The sequence below is a fragment of the Podarcis erhardii genome, assembly GCF_964252035.2.
Source record: "Podarcis erhardii genome assembly, chromosome: 7".
Lineage (NCBI taxonomy): Eukaryota > Metazoa > Chordata > Lepidosauria > Squamata > Lacertidae > Podarcis > Podarcis erhardii.
In genome coordinates, this window is record NC_138511.1 from 39,470,546 (window position 1) to 39,491,977 (window position 21,432).

Sequence of the window (21,432 nt, forward strand, 5' to 3'; positions counted from 1 at the left end):
GCAAGTTTATAATTTTCTCAGTCTCGCCTCTGCTTTACAGTGATTTGACTTCCTTGCAGGGTTGTCGCAAGGGCTGCGGAGAACACCTATGCAGAATGTTTTGAAGCACCCCGTATCTACAATCCTCTATATACACAACACACATCTACTTGGGAGGGAGGCCCATTGAATACAGCGGCATTTACTCCCGAGACCTATACAGGATTCATTTGCAAGTCGCTATAAATAGAGAGAGCTAAAGGAAAGTTCTCCCTGCTCTGATCGCAGAAGGAAGACATTTAAATCAGCATGCGCTGATTACAATGGGACTTAAAACTGCTTTACAAACTTTGGCTGGATCGTGTCCTAAATATTATTTTTCTCATCAAAATGCACGCTTAGGCTCAGTAAATCGCTGTAACTGCTTTGTGGATAGCAGCTCTCTTTCAGCTATGTCCACCAACCCAGAGCGCCTACTAGAGCAAGCATATAGAACTCAAAGATACCGTATAGATCCGTAGCAAAAGAAATCTCCCAAATCCACGGTTGGCCAAAACCTTATTAAGACCAATAAAAAGTCACAAAATTGTGGCAAGCTTCCGCGTTCTCCAAGTATCTTCGCTAGGCAAGATGTTACACAAAATGTCTCAAAAGAGTAACCTCCTGCAGATGGCGGGAACTTGCGACTTCTTTTGTGTCCATGCCTTAGCTTAGAAAGAAAGTTGTTCCACAACTCAAGGTTTTGAACTCTTTTGCTGTAGGTTCCCGCTAAGGAGTGCGTTTAAGATTGCAGCCTTAAGAGCTCAATGGCAATTCTTGGTAATCTACGACCCCTATAGATGGTTGTTTTACAAATGACAACCCAGCTCTTTCCCGGCCAGCTCCCATTCTTTCTCTCTGAGTAAGGCCACGGCTTTCTCTTAAGAGCAGCTATGCACTAAAAGTCCGTTTCTTTCCCATCAGAAAGACTGGCTTTCTTGTCAGGGACCCGATCCAGTTCAATCTCTTTCATTTTCCCGAGGGGCGTGGGGAGATGATTAAGTACCACTCTGCAACTGAAATACCTGTGTTTTATCAACCTGTAATAGCACTTCACTTACTTGATATGCACGGTGCCCAGAATTATTAAGGCCAGGAGAGGAGTGGAAATTCTATCTGGTTAATGTGACTTATTTTAACATCCCATATATGCGCGCGCGCGCGCACACACACACACACAGAGAGAGAGAGAGAGAGAGAGAGAGAGAGAGAGAGACGCGCGGGGGGAGGCATGCTAAAATAAATCATATTAATCATATATATTTCCAGTTACAGATAGGTAGCCGTGTTGGTCTGCCATAGTCAAAACAAAACAAATTCCTTCCAGTAGCACCTTAAAGACCAACTAAGTCAGTTCTTGGTATGAGCTTTCGTGTGCATGCACACTTCTTCAGATACACTGAAACAGAAGTTTCCAGACCCTTCTATATAGTGAGAAGGTGGGGAGGGGTATTACTCAGAAGGGTGGTGGGAATGGGTGATTGGCAGATAGCTGTGATGAGCCTGTTGACGACTCTTTCTTTCTTTCTTTCTTTCTTTCTTTCTTTCTTTCTTTCTTTCCAAACCGATCGTTCTTTGGTTTTCACCAATCTCCCCCTCCCCGCATCTTGTAGAGGTAAGGAGGCTGCAGGAATGCGAGTCTACAATCAGCCATCTGTCAGTTACAAGTGGCTTTTTCTTTTTTTGGTCGTGAGGAGAGGGCCGAACGCTAGGATACGCTTTCGTGGCGCTGGGGGGCGGGGTGGGGGGAGAGAATGGAGGAGGGGGAAGCAGCAGCCTGCCCGCAGACTTTCCCTTCTTCCTGCGGGTCTGTCTCCGAACAACTCCACTCCAAAGGAAACAGCTGGGCTGCATTGCTCGCACCCAAAATTAATTAAGAGCTCCGTTCGTGGGGATTTGATGATTCAATAAAAACCCAGACTCTCATATTCTCCTCTGTGGCTGCAATGATCCACTTCACTTTCTCTCTCTCTCTCTCTCTCTCTCTCTCTCTAACTGGGGGGAGATATATGTCCCTAGATAGGACGGACCGGCCTCTTCCCCTCCCCACGAGCGAAGAGGGGAGGGTGTTTCCAGATTGTCTCTAATGCTCACACTAATTCAAAATTGCCACTCGTTTGCAAGGTTCGGGGAGGGTGGGGCGCTCCCTCTCCCTTTTCAAAATGATCGTGATGAGGAACTAGAAAGTGGCGGTGGGGGGATTGCCAGTGCTGTCAAGAATTAACGTATTGGTCGTTTGGAAAAGCAGCTGGTTTGGGGGTTTGGGGGGGGGAGGCGGAGGGGTCTGTGTGTGAGACGGTCTAGCGCCTTGCCAAGTCCAGATGGCCTAATACTCTAAGCAGGTCACGTAAAAAAAAAAAGGAGCGGGGAGGAGGGGGAGAGAAGTGGTTGGTTAGGGGAGGTCATGGCTATCGCTTTACACGTCGTGAGCCGAATTCGATTCGGCTCTAGGGACCCCAGGTTTTGACGGGCGAGAGTGAGGCTGCGCGGGGGGTGGGGGAGTTTCTCTCGCGGTTAGTTAATTCGAAGCAAAAGAATGTCTGGCGGCAGCCTGTGCAACAAAAACCACAATTAACAACAACGCCCACTTGTTTTGTTAATTTCTTTAAAAGCAAACAAAACTTTGCTCCCTCCCCAGCGATTTCAGTTTGCAGCCCCCGTCTCAAGCGAGAAGAGGACTTTCCCGAGTTTTTGAAGCGTCTCACAGCCTAGAAGGCTCAGGCTGGAATAGAAACTCTACCTCGTTAACCCAAGGAGGACTTTTTTTAAGGGGGGCAGGGGACTCACTTTAGTTGCCCAGTGACTTCCGAGAATGGAAAGCTGCGCGCCAGATTATTTAATTTCTCCTTCCTCACCCCCAGGAACGTTTGACTTCAGTGCAAATAAAGACAGCGTCAGAACCCCTTTCAGTGAATCCGAACCTACCTCAGCTCAGTCTAGAAGCAAGAGTATTTAACGCGCGTTCACGCTACAGATATCTTAACGCATGTTAACTCGCTGATTGCAAGGATAACCCACTAATAAAGACTAGAGCATTTTATTCCGGATATGTTCACCTGGAATGACCATCACTAACAAGAGAGGCATTAGGACAGTCCTTTCACCGAGTCATGCAATGGGGAAACGGATCCTTTTGCCAAACACGGGGATTTGAAGAAAGAAAACGCCTTTAAAAATAGGTGCGGTTCATTTGTCCAGCGGAAATCGCCTGAGCCATATTTCATATGCATCGACTCAAGTCTTTGGGTTGCCTGTTGAGGGGGGGGGTGACGTTTCTGGGTGGCTGTCTTCATGGGTGTAGCCAAGAGGGGCAGGGAGAGACAGCTGCCCCCCCAATCAATAAAAATACATAGCAAACTGAGATTCTGCCCCCTACCAAAAGAAACCTGGCTACGCCCATGGCTGTCTTACCACAAGTTCTTAAACTCATCTCCCTCTTTTGAAGCAATTGGATATTTAATATCTTTTTCAATCATCTAGAACATGCTTCCTCAACCTCGGCCCTCCAGATGTTTTTGGCCTGCAGCTCCCAAGATCCGTAGCTAGCAGGACCAGTCGTCAAGGATGATGGGAATTGTAGTCTCAAAACATCTGGAGGGCCAAGGTTGAGAAAGCCTGATCTAGAAGACGTTTTGTATTAGTATGTCACATCCACATCATACACTCAAAGAATAATTATATACCACTTTAAGAGATATGCTGCCCCCACAAAGAATCTTGGGAACTGTGGTCTGCTAAGAGTCGTCTATCTACTCTCTGAGAAACTACAATGTTCCCGGGATTCTCTGGGAAGTGGCGAGTGGGGAATCCGGTTTGAGTCCAAATACCTGGGCTTTGGATTAGTCGAGTTGTCTGTGGATCGGGTTCAAAGTGGACGCTTTTAATTTCAGCACCTTCCAATCAATGAGCCCAGGCCGGTTCAGCGGATGAAACAGATTTCGGGGTCCGCTCAACTCCAAGCAGCTAATACTCTCCTTAATTCTCTCTGCACCAGGTCTATCTATCTATCTATATCTATATCTATCTATCTATCATCTATCTATCTATCTATCTATCTATCATCTATCTATCGGTTCCTCCTTTAGGATCTCTCAGGCCAAGTAATGGATCTGAAAAGTGTTCCAACTGGAGTCGAGGTTGGACTGGCACCCTTCCTTGGGAGCAAGCCCGTTGAACCCAGACGGACTTACTTCTGAATAAACCTGCATAAGATTACCTGGCACGTTCCCCACCGCCCCCCTTCTCTCAGATCTCTGCTGGCTCTCACTGAAAGGGTTGTTCAACCCACTTACCTGGTAGGAGTGGTAAACTCCAAAGTGTTAGTTTACAATCCTTAGGTTAGTTCTGAGTAAACACACATCGGATCTAGGCTACAAAAAGGGTTCCAGGCTGGCTGGATCGTGCTCTTTTACATTGTTGATTCCTGGGCGGGGTGCGTGTGACTTTATTCGAGTTCGCTGCTTTCTTGTGATCAAGATGATGATGATTAATAATAATAATAATAATAAGTGAACAAAAATCGTCCTCCTTTTTGGAGGCTGGAAGAGAGAAGTTTTCCCCGTAAACTTGATTAGTTTAATTTATTATATGAGTATTATATATCCTTAGTACATGTGGTATTCCACCTCCCCGCTTCTTCCTTTTCTCCCCAGGAGAGGACCAAGTCGGAGGAGTGTTTGAGCATAAGATGTGCCAAAGAGGGCAAGAGATAATTGGTGGCAAGGGCTTGCCCATCAGAAGGTCAGCGGTTCGAATCCTTGCGAAGGGGTGAACTCCAGTTGTTCGGGCACTGCTCCTGCCCACCTAGCAGTTCGAAAGCACACCAATGCAAGTAGATAATTAGGTACCGCTCCGGGGGAAGGTAAAAGGCGTTTCTGTGCGCTGCTCTGGTTCGCCAGAAGTGGCTTATCATGCTAGCCACATGACGTGGAAGCTGTACACCGCTACCACGGCCAGTAAAGTGAGATGAGCGCCACAACCCCAGAGCCGTCTGCGACTGGACCTAACGGTCAGGGGTCCCGTTACCTTTTTAGCTACCAAAAAAAGCTACCAACAGCACAGGACCGGAACTAGCAGGACGGACGTCTGTCTGCTGCTGCGCGAGAAGCGAGTGCGCACTGGTTTCTTTAAATTGGGAGAAATCAATAAACGCCATTAGAACCAAACAGTTGAAATATTTTCCCTGCCCAATGGGCATCCTGGCTTTCCGTAAAATCCATGCAGTGCTGTGTTGCGTTTTATTCCTGCCTTCCTGCTCCCCGCGCCCCAAACCAGCGTTTCTAGTCCTCATGACAGCAAGAGACCAAAGTTTTCTACATTGCTAAATGTAGACAACCGTTGCAGGATGGAGAAGATGCACGAATCTATGCAGCCCTTCTTCACTCCTGCATAGACTACCCAATCCTTGAGTCAGTTTCTACTAACGGAACAGTAGTTACACCGCAGCTCACTTGAAGCCTATAGGCCTACTTTATTTGCTAGGCAACTGCCACTCTCAAAAGATGTTCACCTCGCAAAGGACTTTGCTGTCTTTATTGTGCTTGTCCTCACAACAGCCCTGTGAGGTAGGCCACTCATGAAGATTATGAACGTGAGAGCACAACACACTGGCCAAGGCCACAGGATGTCGCTCCCAGAGCTAAGTCCAGAAACCCTCACTCCTGTTGCTTGTTTGGAAGAAACAGGCAAGACCAAGGTCACCACAGCCCAACTTAGGTGTAAATATTCCTCTTTGCCTTTGACGCTTAAGCCTTGCAGTTTATTAGCAAGAAATCTCTTGCGTTTTTTGCTTTGGAGATGCCCAGTTTTTTCCCCTACCGCAGCCGTCTTCCTCCGAAACCAGTTCGGATTAGTCTAATCGAACTTAAGGGGAGCTAAACCGAAGTAAATATCCACTAACTCCTGTATGGTGCCTGGCTCCTTGCTGGATGAAAACCGGTGTCAGTCCGTGGGAGGGAATCAGAAAGTCTCCTGAGCTTCACTCAGAAGAAATCCCGTTGCAATCCGTGTGATTTAAATGCAAACGAAACCGATTTGAGTTTAGTTACCCAAGCCCCCTAGAATATCTCCCTCCATCCTCCCCCCCCCCAACTCAGTCTTTGTGGATATCTTTGGCATTGGGGAAACAGCTGTTTTGGGAGCTGGTTGCATAAAAGCTAATATATACTCTCTTTTTTGGAGCAGGGATTTCTCTCCTCTTTCCCTTTTTCTTGCTAGAGCATGACAAACTCTCCCTGTTTCCCCCTCAACCCTGAAAGCAGCGTGTGAATAAAACAATTTGGAGGCTACGGAACCATCTTTTATTCATACTGCCTTTAAACAAGAGTGGAAAATATATTCCCACCGGCCCTCAGGCCACTGGAGCCAGAGAGCGGATGATCTTCGAAGCCGGCAGCATCCTTTATCCTCATTGGGTAAGTGTGCCTAGAAACTGGCGTGAAATCGGTTTCAATACGAATCCTCCGAACCCGAATGACCCTTCGTTTTCACCATAGCGTTTCAAGGACTGCACGCAAAGGAAAACTAGATCCCAGATTCATCACCACACACACTCCACAATAAAGCGAAGTAGAATTCGAATCAATGTAGTCACAATAAAACATCGGGAATGACAGTAATACGCAATCACTAAAAGCGGGGAACGCTCTCTGGAGATCATTTTAAATTCGGGTCTAGCTCTGGAACCGGGTGTGCGTGGGAACTCGGATGTTAACCTTTCGGAACTCAAGCCGGAGTCAGCATCTGAGTGGAGAAGATTTAAGGGGTAAAGGGGGATCCTCATCCCCTGACACGTGTGCGCATGTGTGTATGCCCAAGCTCCCTTTCCCCTTCCCCAAATCTCTTTTATAATACCACTTCAGTCAGAACATCCAATTCCCCATATTCGCAGACCATTCGAAGCAAATCAATGGGTTTAGGCAAGGTTTGAAAGCGTAAGGGCTTGAAGTAGAGAGCTCTCACTCTGTCACCGCAGATCTGTCGAGATGGTTCCTGTGGGTGTTTACTCGTAAAAAAGTATTACTGAGAGCAATTGGACTTGTGCCTAACTAGGGTGTGGAGAAGTGGACAAAGAAAGTTTGGGATGTGGAAGGGGACTTAGCTAAGGGTCAATTCTCGGCTCATACCTGTGAAGCTCACTTGACCCTGCTTCGAGTCTCCTTCTCTAACTTACCTTGCAAGGCTGTAGTGAAGATAAAATGCGGAGTGGGAGGGAGACGGACTCTGCGGGATTTATTTATTTTTATTTTTATTATTATTATTATTATTATTATTATTATTATTATTATTATTATTATTATTAAATAAATACTGCCTAGAATTGCATCTTTAAGCAACTCTATCCTGTCCAGGTTTTCCTACCGCTTTAAAGGAGGTATCTTCCTGAATAAGTGTACACAGGATCGCAGCCTTTAAAAAATAGTAACATTCGCGTTATTTACGGTACTTATTTTTTATATATAATAATAAGTATTCGAGGGCCCTAAAAAAAAATCGGCCCAATCCTATCTGCATTTTACTCGGAAATATATCCCACTGAGTCCAACAGGGTTTACTCCAGGGTAAAGTACACAAAGGACTGAAGGTCTGGACTGCAATCCCGGGCACACTTCCCTAGCCAAGGGGTCCATTTGAACTTGGTGGGACTTACTTCTGTGCAGACACGCATAGGATTGCATTGTTAAGGGCGTTTTGCAAAGCGCAAACTGAATCTGACATCAAGAGGAGTTTAAAAATCCCTTTGGATTAGTTTTCCTTGTTACGGATCTGTTCGTTGCAGGTGGTTTAAATGATCATAAACTCCGAGGAAATGTCAGACAATAGAGCCCTATTCTTGGTGGGGAAGTTTCTTCCTCCCTTTAAAAGATGGGGCGCGGCAGGTGGGGGAGAGAACCACTTTCCTATTTTTACCTTTTCATCACCAATTAAGCCTCCACTCCCTTTGAATCCAGAGGGTTAGGTTAGTCTTTATAGAGTAAATCTGTTCTTCTTGGGCAGCACCTCTCTAAACGAGCCCCTCAGGAGTCCCAGAGAGGGTCGCCTAAACCAGAGCAGTTGCGTTTACATGGTAGTTTGCTCCTCTGCCTTCTGCGCCTTTCCTTGAAATAGTTGTTTTCTTTTTTTCTTTTTAACAGTTTGGAAACCGCTTCCGAATACGTTCTCAGGGCCTCCCGCTTCTCCCATTCAGGAAGGAAGCACTAGTTAATCTGCGATTCACGTCCATGCAAACATACACGGGGTCAGACACACGTAGAAATATTTCGGTTAAACTAGTTTGCTGGGAGTATGACCCTCTAGATATTGTTAGACTACAGTTCCGGTCATCCCTGACCTTTGGACCGGTTGGCTGAGGCTGATGGGAATTGGAGGGGGAGGTATGAGGAATGGGCACATGGGTCTACCACCCCTTGTTCCAAGCTCATCTTTGTGGAAGTTTATGCAGACATTGAAATCAAGTCCTGGTGGGAACCTTCCTTTCAGTACTGACTCGGTCCTGGGAGGCATGATTTCTCTGAGCATGTGCAAAGGGTTCTTTCCTTCTGCTGGGGGGGGGGGGGCGGGGAGCCCGCATCTGGGATGGAGAGGGGGTTTGGAAACAGGCTTTTGATGGTGAGTTTCATCGCTCTCTCTTTGGAAATGACCAAGCCCTGTTTTGAAGGCCTCGGTCAAATAGAAGCCAAGAGCCTTTTGACCAGAATACCAAGCGAGTAGAGGTGAAAAGGAAAATGGTTTTTGCAACACTGGTGATTTCTCTCCCTCTCTCAACTTGAATTGAATCTAGTCATTTCCATGCTTTTTATGGGACTTTCCTCCACACACGCACACTTCGCCTATGAAGCTTACAGCTCGGCGTTCACTACGATCCTAAACACGCAGACTAAGGAATAAGCCCTGTGGAAGAGAATGGGATTTACTCCCGTGTAAACATTTAGAGGATTGCACTCCCAAACCCACGTGTCTCCCCTGCAACTATTACCCTCTCAACAGAAGTGTGAGACCCACTGAACAAAACTTATATCCCAGTAAACATGCATAGGCTCCAGCTAAACGCCCTAATGGATCTTTGTTACCCCCAAGGAGGTGATTTCGGTATTTCGATTGTTTTCCCATGTTGTTGTTTTTCCAGTTGAGACAGATCCTTTGGGCGCTTACTCGGGAGAAAACCCCACTTAACGCGGTTGTGCGACGCCGACCTGCCTAGAGAATCCACCTGCGCCTGTTTAGCTCCTTTCAGTGACTGCTCTTCGCAGATCAACCGGTTTGAGGTTCAACCGGACCTTCGCGCTAGACAAAACGCCTGCACTCAGTTTACAGGTCCCTGGAAGCCCTGCGCTCGAAGCAGGAAACCCGACTTGTAAACAGAGTGCCTTTGACTTCGATTTATATGCAACCCACTTGCTGGGAAGCGCTTCCAAACTCAGGCAAAAGTGGAGTGTGAACTTTCTGGGAATTGTACCTCAGGACGACTTCCCGGCTCCCATCACTTTGATTTGCAGATAAAGCTGCGCCCCTGAAAGGGAAGGGAGGGGTGAATAATCGGCTTTTAATCGGCATGCGTCTGAAACCCAAACGAGCCGATCATTAGTTAATTACCACCGAGTTTGTAACAGCCTCTGATGACTGCTCTCTGAAGTGCTGTTTACTCCAACCGTAACCTAAGAGGGATTTTCTTTTTCTGTTTTTAGGAGGTTAAGGCCGTGGGAGCGGGGTTGCCTCGTTTTCTCCCCACCCCCTGAAAGTGAGATCTACAAGTTATAAGTCTGGAGCGTTGAGGAATGAAGCAATATTTGGAGAGGGATCAGAGACAGAAGGATTCTGGGTTTGAAATTACTGCTTCATTATGTTTTCATTTAAAAAAAATAAAAATCAGAGAAACTACTTTCCCCCAGACCATTCCGGGGCGCTGGCAAACGGTTTGCAGGCGTTTGTGTGTGTGGACGGAGGGGAAGGTTGACCTCACCTCGCTGCGGTTTGATCTGCGCGTCGCGGTTTTCGATTTGCAGAACAGAGATCTGGCTGGAACACGAGACCAATCAGTCCTCCCAGCCCCTATCTAAACCTGCAACATGCACAGCCCTGAGCTTTAGAAGGAAACCTTGATCTCCAAACGAGCGTCAACTCGGCGCCTTTCAAACGTTATCCAGGGCATGTGTGCTTGCAGAGGAAGAAGTCTCGCACTCTTAACCGGGGCATCAGGATTGTGATCCTACGCGAAGGGACTCCGAAAGCAGTGAACGCTTTTTTTCCAGGAACACGTTTGCATGCTTACTTAATCCGAAGCAGGTTTGCTTGAAAGCCCCATGGTCCTCAGTAGGATTCCCTTCGGATGGGGAACGTAGCTTAACGCCACACCGAGGGCTTCAGAAATGTTATGACCTGGAAGTCAGTCAACTTTGTGGCATTGACGCATTTGGGCGCCCCCAGCCTGTTGCCCTATCTAAATTCACGGATTTCGACGCGACTTGTCTCCCTGGCCAGTACTTTTTCCATCTCCCTCCACACACACTTCCAGTACCACCCCGCTTTCAAAATACTGGATCCCAAGTCCCAGCCATTAATTCGGATTTGCCCCCCCTCCCCATTTGCGAGAATACTTCTGTTACCCCAAACTTTGTTTTCAAGTCCAGCTGTTTTCCCCCTTTGTGTGAATGAGGAAGATAGCTGCCCGGCTGCCCCCCCCCCCCAAAAAAACCCCCACACACAACCCAGGATGGATTCACACTCGCTGCAGGTTTAATAAATTAGTCAGAGATCCACACGTTACACCTTTACACGAGTTTTCTCTCTCTTCCCCACCGAACGTTCGAAACGTCTCAGAAAGCTGGAACTCTGGACTGAAACAGACAAGCCTTGTTCTCCCACCACCCCACATCCATAAACTTCACGGGGGGTAAGTTGGCTAGCGCACACCTACCCATTATGAACCGCCTTATGTTTTGCTTCTAACGCCATGCAGAGACCACTTGTTATATTTACACGACGAAAAGCGGTTCCTTTCACTAACGCAAGTGGATCGAAAGTGGTTTGACTCCAGGTACTTTGTACGTTGCGATTCCGAAGTAAATTTAACTGGAATCAATGGGAATGACTTTTCTTTCGATATCTAATACGCCTGATTACTCCTAATACGAAGCAAATTCCACTGGAACGCATAGACCTTCTTTTAAAGTATTGGTGTGTATTGGTTTAAAGTATTGGTGCGGCATATCAGCCTCCTACCAGATTCACGTGGTGTCCCATTTTGGATGCTCAGGAAAATTGTTTTGCCCCCCCCCCCAAAAAAAAACAGCATACATAAACACTATTTGGGATGAAATGACTGTTTTGTATGTAACTTCCTTCCGAAAATCCAGTTGGTGGGAAATATATTCAACGGTTGCACCCAGCCAAGTTTTACTTAGAGGAGACACGTTCATATTAATGGACTTAAGTTTCTCTTGTCCAAGAATTTCAGTGCGTCTACTCTGAGTAGAACAAACATTGGACACAGCTCTAAGCTCCAGATTTTTTTAGATCTTTAGACATAAAAACAAAAACCACCCCGTTTAGAATAAAAATGTAAATTTGTTTCGGATGTAATTGTAAACGCTAATTACCATAACATTATTTTTGCTGCTATAAAAACAACAACAACCCGAAGACATGTTTTGCTAAGGGTATACCAGACAAATGCATGTTAGTTACACATGTATTTAAAATTTCACCTGGAGAGGAGAGTACACTTAATTTTTATTGGATTTATTATCTATTCATAATCCTAGTTCAGCCTTAACTAGAATCAAGAAGGACAGCAGGCCGGTTAGTTGTATCTTAAAGGAAATTGATTAATTCCCTTAGGGATTTAATACATCAAAAGAAAACCTTATGGAGACTGCTGGCGCGCCTATTCAATATGATCATTATTATATAGAAGGAACCAAGGTTGACAATATTTATGTTTAAGTTACTAACCTTATATTCTGAGTTTGTGTGGTGTGTTTCCCCCCCCCCCCATTCAAAGACTGAAAGAATCGTGGTTATTAAAATTATAAATAACATCAGCAACAGTCTCGAGGTTGTCATATACGTGCGTGCTGAAAATGGTCGTAATATTTTTTTTAAAAAACCATACCAAGTATAACACGACTTTCTTTATTTTATTTCAGAATGTCGGGAAGCTAAACATTATATTTATATTTAAAAGGCGCCTTTCAGAATTGAAAGATCGGGTGGCCATTTCTAACAGGCCAACAGTTTCCCCTGAACTCAACTGAGGTCAACGAATCATTCGCAACTTCCTTTTTCCTTAAATGATGGAAGTAAGTTCAACAGGTTGATTTGTGGAGTATTCCCCCCTCCCCGCCATCACTCCCCCTCCCCACATCACAGTTCAGATGAACGATTTGACCTGGGTATTGAATCGGTGCTTTCTTTGAAATCATTATTTACAGTATTCTTATGGCCCTAATATGTGATTGTTTACACGTTTAAACAGCTTTGACTTCTTTATTTAGATTTATCGGCCAGGCTAAAAGAGTATTTGTATATACCCCGTGGTTTCTTGGGGGAAATCAAATCACATTTGGGTCGCTGTGAGAGTGAAAGGGAAAAAGATTACCCCCACCCGCAAATCGTTTAACTGTATGTAGCTAAACCAATTAGCAGCTAATTAATTATGCGGGTCCAGTCGAAGTTCCGAAAAGCTCGCAAAAGATTTATACAAATATAGGGAGGCAATTTTTCCTATTTTCCGAGGCAGTGACGAAAGTCACGGATAAGTGGTTAGGAACTGACATCCGTAGAAAATCCAAAATAATGTGGAGGGGGGTATTCTCTCCCTCTTTTTGCAGGAAGGTATTTAATAATTTTTAAATGCTGGAAGTGGACTCCGAGTTGAAAGATTAAGCAAACGAATACAAGTTGTCGCTTTTCTAAAATCGACGAAAATTCATTGCCATCCCTTTCAAATCAGTGGTGTTTATTCCCGAGAAAAAAAAATTACGGTTCCCAAACAATCAAGTCAAGCGGGTAAGAACCAGCTTAATTTCCTTTCGATAACGTGGGTTCAAGGCTGGGATGCCAATCAATTTCCAAGCAGGGGTGAAAAATAGAAAAAGAAATCTATCTTATTTTACTTCTGAGTTGTGAGTTTTCTTTTGTCTTTAATTCTTTTTATATTTTAAGGGCAGAGTTTTCCTAAATATTCAATGCCCCTTTCCCATTAATGGAAGAGATCTTGGGGGGGGGGGATACTTTCAATTTTCCTTTCTCCTCTATTTAAAAGCCCATAACCCTGAGACCTGGAAATAAATCTTAGTCCCCCAAAGAACCGGCAGTATGTGTAGGAGTGAGACCCTCACATCAAATCAGGACCCTAGGTGGTTAAGTTTCCTGAGCTCAAAATGATTTAGCAAATCGGAAATCCATCTTTCTTCGGAGCCTTCCTTTCACCCCACTCAAGTTTCCCGTGGATGTGCTAGATTTTTTTTTAAGCGCTTCTTGTCGCTCCCTCTTTAAACTCGCCCAACTTTCAAAAGATGAGCGCTATGTTTGAAATTCGGTACAAGTGTGACACCTACCTGTGAATTTGGGAAGCAATCCAAAGGCGACCCTCCTCAACCTTCCATTTGTATGTGCTAATCTCCGTACAGGCAGCACGCACACCCCGCCAAACCATCAAGTGCTATTGCAGAATGGAGCCGCCAATTGGGGGAATAATTTTAATGCTAAACTTGAGGCTAGCAATGCAGGGAGGTATTTCCTCTCTCTCTCTCTCTCTCTCTCTCTCTCTCTCTCTCTCTCTCTCTCTCTCTCTCTCTGTGTGTATTATACACGCACAACTGAAATGTCTGTCCGTATACACACACAGACAGAGAGATGCACACAGTATATGCACAAACAGAGCTATTTATCCATCTGTTTCCCCAGTGTATTCTTTTTTAATATGTATTCCCCCTATCCCTCTCCGTAAAAACTCTGCAGACCTTTGAAATAGTAATAAGGGATAAATCTGGCATAAAATCGAACTCATTAGCAAAGTTCACGAGCTGACTGCTTTGCATAAAGCCCGACACTGATTAAAAGTAATTAGGTTAAGAGACGGTCCGCTGTTGCCATCCTGCGCTTTTGAGAGCACTTCCACAGGAAATCTCCATCCTCTCCTCCTGTATCCCTGTATCCACCCATCCATCCACCCCGCTCGACAAGCAGCAAGCTACAAGCGATAGACGTTCAGAGGCGCCCGCTAGCATCCACGGGACAGGGTCCCCAGGGGGGCGGTGGGGCAAGGGAAACCGGGGGGAGCCTTAAGACAGCAAGCTGACATATTCGGCTGCGGGTGTTTTTTTGTGTGTGTGTTTTTTTTGAGGGGGGGGGGTGCTGCTTTTGCTGAATCCGTTCATGGGTCCCAGCTACCTCAGGGAGAGTCCAAGGTCTCTCTGGCAGAGATCTTTCCCAGCTTTTCTTCCCGAAACCCTTAAAAAAGAAGAAGAAGCAAAGAGACCGAACCCTGGGACCTTCTGCGCGCTTAGCGAGGCAGAATTAGAAGGCCACTCATCCTACGCGGGGATCAAACCCACAGATTTTCAGACTGAATTAACTCCCCTGACAGGCCCTCATTAGATCCGGAACGTCACCGGCGCTTCCTTTCACAAGTCAATCACCTGTACATATTTCACTGCATCCTCCCTCCCCCGCTCTCCCCTGTATACTTTCGCCTTTCTTCCCGGTCCCACCTGTCACCAAATCCATCAGGTGGAACTTATGCCAAATGTAGAGGCTTTGCCCAAATCGCCTGCGTTCAGGAAACATCCGTCCCTCACTTGGAAAAGTTACTTTCCGTTAAATTCTTAGAGTGCAGATTTCCGCTTCCCCTCCCCCCTTTCCCCTTTTAAGAGTGGTGGTGGAAGGAATGTACTCTAAATATGTCTTTTGTTATGGGTCTCCGCCCCAACCCACATTTCCTTCTATCGGCTCCACTTTGCCATCAAAATGAATAAATAAAATAATTTGTATTTTTTTTAAAAAAACAACAACTCTATGCTTTGATTAAATACCGATATTTGACAAAGGGGCATCTGCATTTTTATACTTAATCCCGTGGGTTGACCGGCTTCTCCCGCTTCCCCTAATTAAAAAAAAAAAAGTTCTTCGCATTGAGTAATAATATAATACTACTAATAGTAATTCAATAGGCATAAAAATTTAATTTAAACTTGTATATATATATATATAGATAGATTTTAAAACTATGAAACAATTTGGGAAAAGACACAGAAATGTATATATATATATATATTTATATATATATATTTATATTTTATATTACCAAAAAAACCAACATTGATGGCTGTACAGGCGGTTGGATTTCATAATTTACTTCAAAGATAGTGTTACCGATTTAAATACAAAAAAGCTACATTAAATATACAGAATAACATTTCATACAAATTGTTTCTGCCTTCCCCCGCCCTCCCCATGTGGGTATTTTTTCCCTCTTCCCGCACTTCCTGCACTTTTTACCTTAAGACATTATTATTATTATTATTATTTCTCCTCCCAAGAGCTGCTTACTTTCTGCTTTCTCAAATAAATTATATCACTGATTTTGGAAATTGGAGTGGTCTGGGTTTCTCTCCCCCCTCGTTTTCTTGCTTTCCTCCTTCCGCACTTAGTTCTCTCCTTTTTTAATTAAAAAAGAAACCTCTGCCAAAATCAAGTCTGTATTGGTTGTAAATAAATTAAAACCAACAACAATAAAAAAGCAGAAAGAAATAGACAACATAAAAAATTAAAAAGAAAAGAAAAATCAAGGGAGAGGGGATAGTCCGGTCGTGGATGACGAAGAGGGTTTTTAATCTGGGAAGAAACTCAAGATTAAATATGCGACATACCTTTCTTCAGTTCGTAAGGCGAGTCTTTACTAAGATCAAACTGGGACTGGCTTCTGAGGATTTTAGTTTCTTTAGCCAAGGCTTCCGCTCTGTTCAAAATAGTCTGGTTTAATCCGTTAAAATGGGGGCTGGGGTTCCCCGCCGTCGCCGCGTTGCCGGAGAGGTGTCCGAAAGAGCTGTAGTTCGTGTAACCCGGGTAAAAGGGGCTGGTGGTGTAATAGAGGGGCCGCGAGAGGACCGAGGCGCCATTGGGGAAAGGGCAGTGCGTGGAGGAAGGCGACCGCGCCGTCGGGGATTGCGCCGAGCCGGCTCCAGCTAAACTCGGAGCCTGCGGGGCCGCCTCGCCGCTGCCCTCCTTCGATTTGTCCGCTGAGGTGGCGATCTCCGCCAAAGACCACAGTTTAGGCTTGGAAAGGGCCCCGGCTCCCGCCGCCGCTGCCGCCTGCGGAGCCGCCTGGGGCGAGTGGATCACCGACGTCCCGTTGCTGGAAGGCAGGAGGGGGTGCAGGTCCGTCGAAGGGGGTCTGTACTGGGCGGGCAGAGGGTGGGCCGGCTGCGGGTCCTCTCCTCCGGCCGGGTGCAGCTGCTGGTGCGCTTGGAGAAGGAGGCGACCCGCTGCAGCAGCAGCCGCTGCCGCCGGCAGACAATGGGCCAAAGGCGGCGAGGCCCCGGGGCCTCCTTTAGACAGCGCCTCGTCGGGGGCTTCTTTACAATCCGAGTCGCTCAACGCGCCGTCGGCTTCTTTGCCTGCCGCGCCTCCCTTCGGGTCTCCAGCACCTGAGGACAAGGGCAGAGGGAGGGCGACACACAGTCCTTGAGGCCTCTCTGGAGCCCGATCCTCGGCCTTCCCACCCACCCCGTCGAGTCCCAGGAAGAAGAAAAAACACCTTCCCAAAGCGGGCATTGTAAACTACTCTGGAACCAAGGTTTTCTGGGGACGAATCCAGACAGTTCCTATTTTTCCCCCATGGCCGTTTCAACCCCATTAAGTCTAGCGATCCCCCGCTCCTCCCTCGCCCCAGACAGACCCCCTTGGCAAAAAGCGTACAACCCAGTTCACCTCCCCAAATCCCTCTCCTCTCATCTCCATCGGCCGCTTACCTATCTCGATCGCCTCCAGATCGCCCTTCTCCTCCAGCTTCTGTGGCTCCTCCTCGTCGTTCTTCTCTAAGTCGATGTTCTCCTCTTCCTCCTCGTCTTCGCTCCGGTTCCGGGGAGTCCAGGTCATTTTATTCTCCTTTTTGAGGCGCCGCCGGGCGTTGGCGAACCAGGTGGAGACCTGCGTGAGGGTCATCTTGGTGATGATGGCCAGCATGATCTTCTCGCCTTTGGTGGGGTAAGGGTTTTTCCGGTGCTCGTTCAGCCAGGCCTTGAGGGTGGCCGTGGCGTCCCGGGTGGCGTTTTTCCGGTAGGCCGGGTCGCCGTAGGGGTAGGATCCCAAGGGAGCCGCGTAAGGGTGGTACCCCAAAGAGCCGGCCATGCCGGGGGTGTGGTCGTAGGGCGAGCCCTGGAGGAAGGAGAAGGAGAGGCAGAAGCGTCGCCTGAGGTGAGAAGGAGACCTCCTAAAAAATCATTCTTCAAATCCATATCTCTGAGAAATCAAACCATCTCCCTCCCGTTTGAAAGGGAGGGTTATACCCCCATCTCCATAACAGACGGCCTAAAAGTTGGAGTGTCACCATACCTGGGGGTGGGAGTCAAAATAAGTCTTTCCTAAGCTAAACACGAGTTGCCCACCGGTGTCTGAATGCGACCAGAAAGTGTATCTCACCCACCCACTTCAATCTCTGCCAAATTACCAAGCTATAAACAGTAACAAATTACACCTCAGCCTCCTCCCCTTCTAATTGAACGCAACCTTTTACACAAACCCACACACACCCTTCCCCCCCTTCACTTGGAAGCATGACAGTGTCTAGACAGATAGCAAGCTCTGCCTCCATGACCCACCCCCCACTCCCGAGGGACAATTTTCCCGACAATAAGCCTTAAACCGAAATATTCGGATTAAACTCTATTCCAGTCCCAGTGTTTCCAAGAGGCCTAACTCGCATTCTTTTTTAAGAAGCTGCGTTATTTAGATTGGAAATGTAACTAGAAGAAGTAGTTCAAGCATGGAAGAGGAAGCCCTTTAGTTTTGGCTTTGTTTAGTTTCAGGAGGGAATAACCACTTTATTCGCTTTCTCTTTGTAGATTTATTGAGCTACTGAAAGCGTTTCTTTCACATAACTTCTGGACAGATGTTTCCAGATGTATTCCATACTGCCTGAGATTATTGTGGAAGGGGTACGTACATTTTTTTTTTTAAAAAAAGAGAGAGATACTGAAACTTCAAAAAAAAATAAATCTTTTTGTACCTTTTTGTATCATCATCATCATCATCATCATCATCATCATCAGACTGTCAGTCGGTATCCTGAGATGAAATTATAGCTCTGCAATATTTGGGGAGCCCGATTAAGACGGCAGGGAAATGGCAAGGGGCAGAAGGGTCACCCCCTTATCCAGCTTTTCTTTTGGGCATCTAAACTGCCGGATTTGACTTGAATTAAAACACCTGAAAATCGTACTGGAGAGTGTATATGTATGTATAGACACGCACCTTCACTGAGACTCTAACTCTCACGCGCTTTTCTAAATTAAAATGAAAAGGCACAAACGGAAAGCCTCGCTCTTCTTAGCCCCTTCAAGATCAAAGCTGCGTCCCTAATCACAAACTGACCCGGAGTCACTTTGCGGGGTTGACTTCCGAGCAAACACGCTTAGGATCGCCGTGTTCTGCTGCTGCGTGGCGACCTGGCGTGCTTTTACTCGCGCGTAAAACAGCAGCCGAGGATCGTGGCGCTGCCCAGCTTCCTTGGGAGCAAAAGTGGAGCTTACTACGGAGTAAAACCAGATCGCGCTGCAGCTCCCGTTCAACTCTGTATTTGGGGGGGGGGGGCAGGGGGTGCTGATAGTCCAGAGTTAAACCAGCGAGGAGAAAGACGCTGGCCGGCTGCAGGCTTTCTTGCGAGAGAAATGTCCCATTGATCTCCGCGCAGGAATCCTTCGTACTGCAACCGATTTCTTTTTAAGAAAATGCGGTAGGCTAACCATCCACTGAGGAGCTGCGGCCATGGAAGGTGCCAAAATCCACGGGCAGCTTTTCTTTCCTGCGCCCCTCCCTCTGCACTTCATCTTTCCCCACTTTACCTGCCGCTTTCGTCTATGGTTACAGCCTGCAAACCCTCCAAGCTCCAGCCCCCTGGGTTATCTCCTCAACTCCCCAAAAACACCCGCCCCGCCAAGTCTTCGTCCCTGAGCTCTGGTTCCATCCCTCTCTCGGTCTCCTCCTTTTCCCACAAGCGGCCGGCGTGGAGGAGGAGGAAGAGGGCGACCCGAGCGCTTCCCTTACCACGTAAGAGGAGAAAGCGGCTGCAGCCGCGGCCGCCGGATCAGCGCCGTACTGGAGGTGTGAGTTGTAACCCGGCGAGGGCGCGCTGAAGGCGGTGGAGCCGGCGTAAGGAGAGAAAGCCGAGCCGGACGACGATCTGCCCAGCTCATCCGTCCTGGGGCCGGAGATCACGCTGGTGCTGTACGCTGGGCAGGAGTAGAGCGCCAAGGAAGCCGACGGCTGGTACAAATAACCCTGAGGATACGACATGGCCAGAGGCAGGCATATACCCGCCAGGCAGCGAGCACACAGCCACCACCGCCGTCGCCAGGAACTGCGTCCGTCCTCCCTCCCTGCCTCCCTCTCTCCCGGGCGCCCTGTGCGTTTCTCTCTACGGCGAGCGTCGTCGAGGTCTGCCTCCGAGGGTGCTTCTACAAGCCAGGGCTAGCGGGCTCGACGCGCGCGCCCTCCTTCGCCGCCTCTCCAGTGCAGCCGAGCTGAGCTTCGACGCACTCCGGCGAATGGCTCCCTTCTTCTTTTCTCCCCTCCTCTTCCTCCTCCCCCTCTTCTCCTACTCCTTCGCCTTATCTCTCTGCCTCCCTCCTTTGGACGGAGAAGGGCGCTCTCTCTCTCTCTCTCTCTCTCCCTCTCCCACCCCACTTTCCTTTGCGCGCTCCGCCAAAAGGTCCGGCCAAGACGCGAAGTTGGAAATCGAGGATTCTGACGCCTGCGACGCAGCGCGGCCGAAGCTCCACCTTCCGCGGGTGTTGGCAAAGCAAAAAGGAAAAAAAAAGTGGGGGGGGGGGAGAGAGAAAAGAAGAGGGGGAGGGAAACGGGAGAGAGGAGGAGGAGGTTGGCTCCTGCTGGGCTTGCCACAACCAAAGCCAACCAGCCAGAAAACCTCTCTTTTTCCCAGCCCCTCTCCCTCTCCCTCTCCCTCTCCCTCTCTCTCAAGCTCAACTGCGCCGGCCTCTGGTTGGCAATCAACAGCCAAGCTGTTTAGCGAAGATCACCTCCAACTTTCTTCATTTGCTAAATACACCATCAGCGCAATTTCTCTTTTGATTTATAGCGAGGAGCTTTTGCGCTCTCTCTCTCTCGCTCTCTCTCTCTGGCTCCCTGCGCTGGAATGCAAAAGGCACTCAGTTGATGAAATAGATTTCATAACAAGATTTAGTAGCCATTAAAACACACACACACGGGGGAAATAAAATCATGAATCGATGCTTCCCGAGTAAACATTTGAAAAAAGAGCAGTTAATGTGAGGGTTTTGTTTTTGTTTCTTAAACTATCTGCAGAGAAGAGATGGAAGAAGATAACTTCTGTTCCACACAGTTGCTTCGCGATCGTGCTTCTCTTGTCGCTCTTATTGTTGTTGTTGTAGCACATATTACTACTGGATGTTGGTGAGCCACATGGCCCTTTACTCACGAGGAATCCAGCTGTGGATTTCCTCTCCTCCCACCGCTCACTCAGCACCACCCCCTCCCCTTTCGACAGCAGCAACTGCGGGTTAAACGGATTGGGCCAGCCGCTTGACACTTAGCGAGGGGGCTTAACGAGTCCTCCGCAGCCTGCTTAAAGCAGCGCGCTGGGGCTTGAAACGCTTTGGGGATGGCTGGGGGTTGGGAAGTCTGCGTGGGTGCCGCGCGGATCGCACCGTTCGGCCTGCTTGGCTCAGGGCGGCGCCAAACGCCTGGAGGCGCGCGGACTGGCAGGCCAGCTCACGCGCTTTGGGGATCGCGGCGACATACACGAGCGAGCCATATTTTGCCAATTAGTTTTGCGTTTTGGCAGCCCGAAGGCGAGTTTGGGAGCAGGCTTTTGGACTGAACTGGGGACGGGAGGCGGGATGAAAACTCAACTAAATATTTCTTTTCGGGGGAGTGGGGTGGCGGAAGGACGTGTCCTAGTCTTTTCTCCCAACCTACCTTGCCGGGTTGCTGTGAGGAATACCGCACTCTCCCTGTGTGTCCCAACTGGTTTACTGTGGATAAGTATCACGGATTCATTCCGCTCGACATTAATAAGAGAAGTATAGGCAGCGAACGCACAGCCGCGAGCTCGTGCATAAAGGTCGATGAAGGCCAATGGAACAACTCAAAGGTGCCCAAACCAGGGGATCGACGTCGCGTCGCTCAATTCTCTCGCCGGTCATCTTAGCGGGCTGT

At 47.6% G+C, this 21,432-nt stretch overlaps 1 protein-coding gene across 5 annotated transcripts in view; it reads right to left on the reverse strand.

Annotated features, from left to right (window-relative positions):
- IRX5 (iroquois homeobox 5) overlaps nucleotides 1-20,466 on the reverse strand; it is a 29,445-nt gene extending 8,979 nt beyond the window's left edge. The window contains exons 1-4 of one of the 5 annotated variants that reach the window (XM_081869950.1): nucleotides 19,282-20,466; nucleotides 16,989-17,428; nucleotides 15,888-16,664; nucleotides 6,304-6,759 (exon numbers count right to left, since the gene is read on the reverse strand). In XM_081869950.1, the coding sequence (XP_081726076.1) occupies nucleotides 6,557-6,759; nucleotides 15,888-16,664; nucleotides 16,989-17,428; nucleotides 19,282-19,430 (1,569 nt within the window). In that variant the 5' untranslated portion in view covers nucleotides 19,431-20,466 and the 3' untranslated portion in view covers nucleotides 6,304-6,556. Of the gene's footprint in view, nucleotides 1-6,303; nucleotides 6,760-15,887; nucleotides 16,665-16,988; nucleotides 17,429-18,609; nucleotides 19,250-19,281 lie in introns of those variants that run through there. The other 4 variants (XM_081869949.1, XM_081869953.1, XM_081869951.1 and 1 more) reach the window with 4 other exon arrangements.
- Between the last annotated feature and the right edge of the window lie 966 nt (nucleotides 20,467-21,432).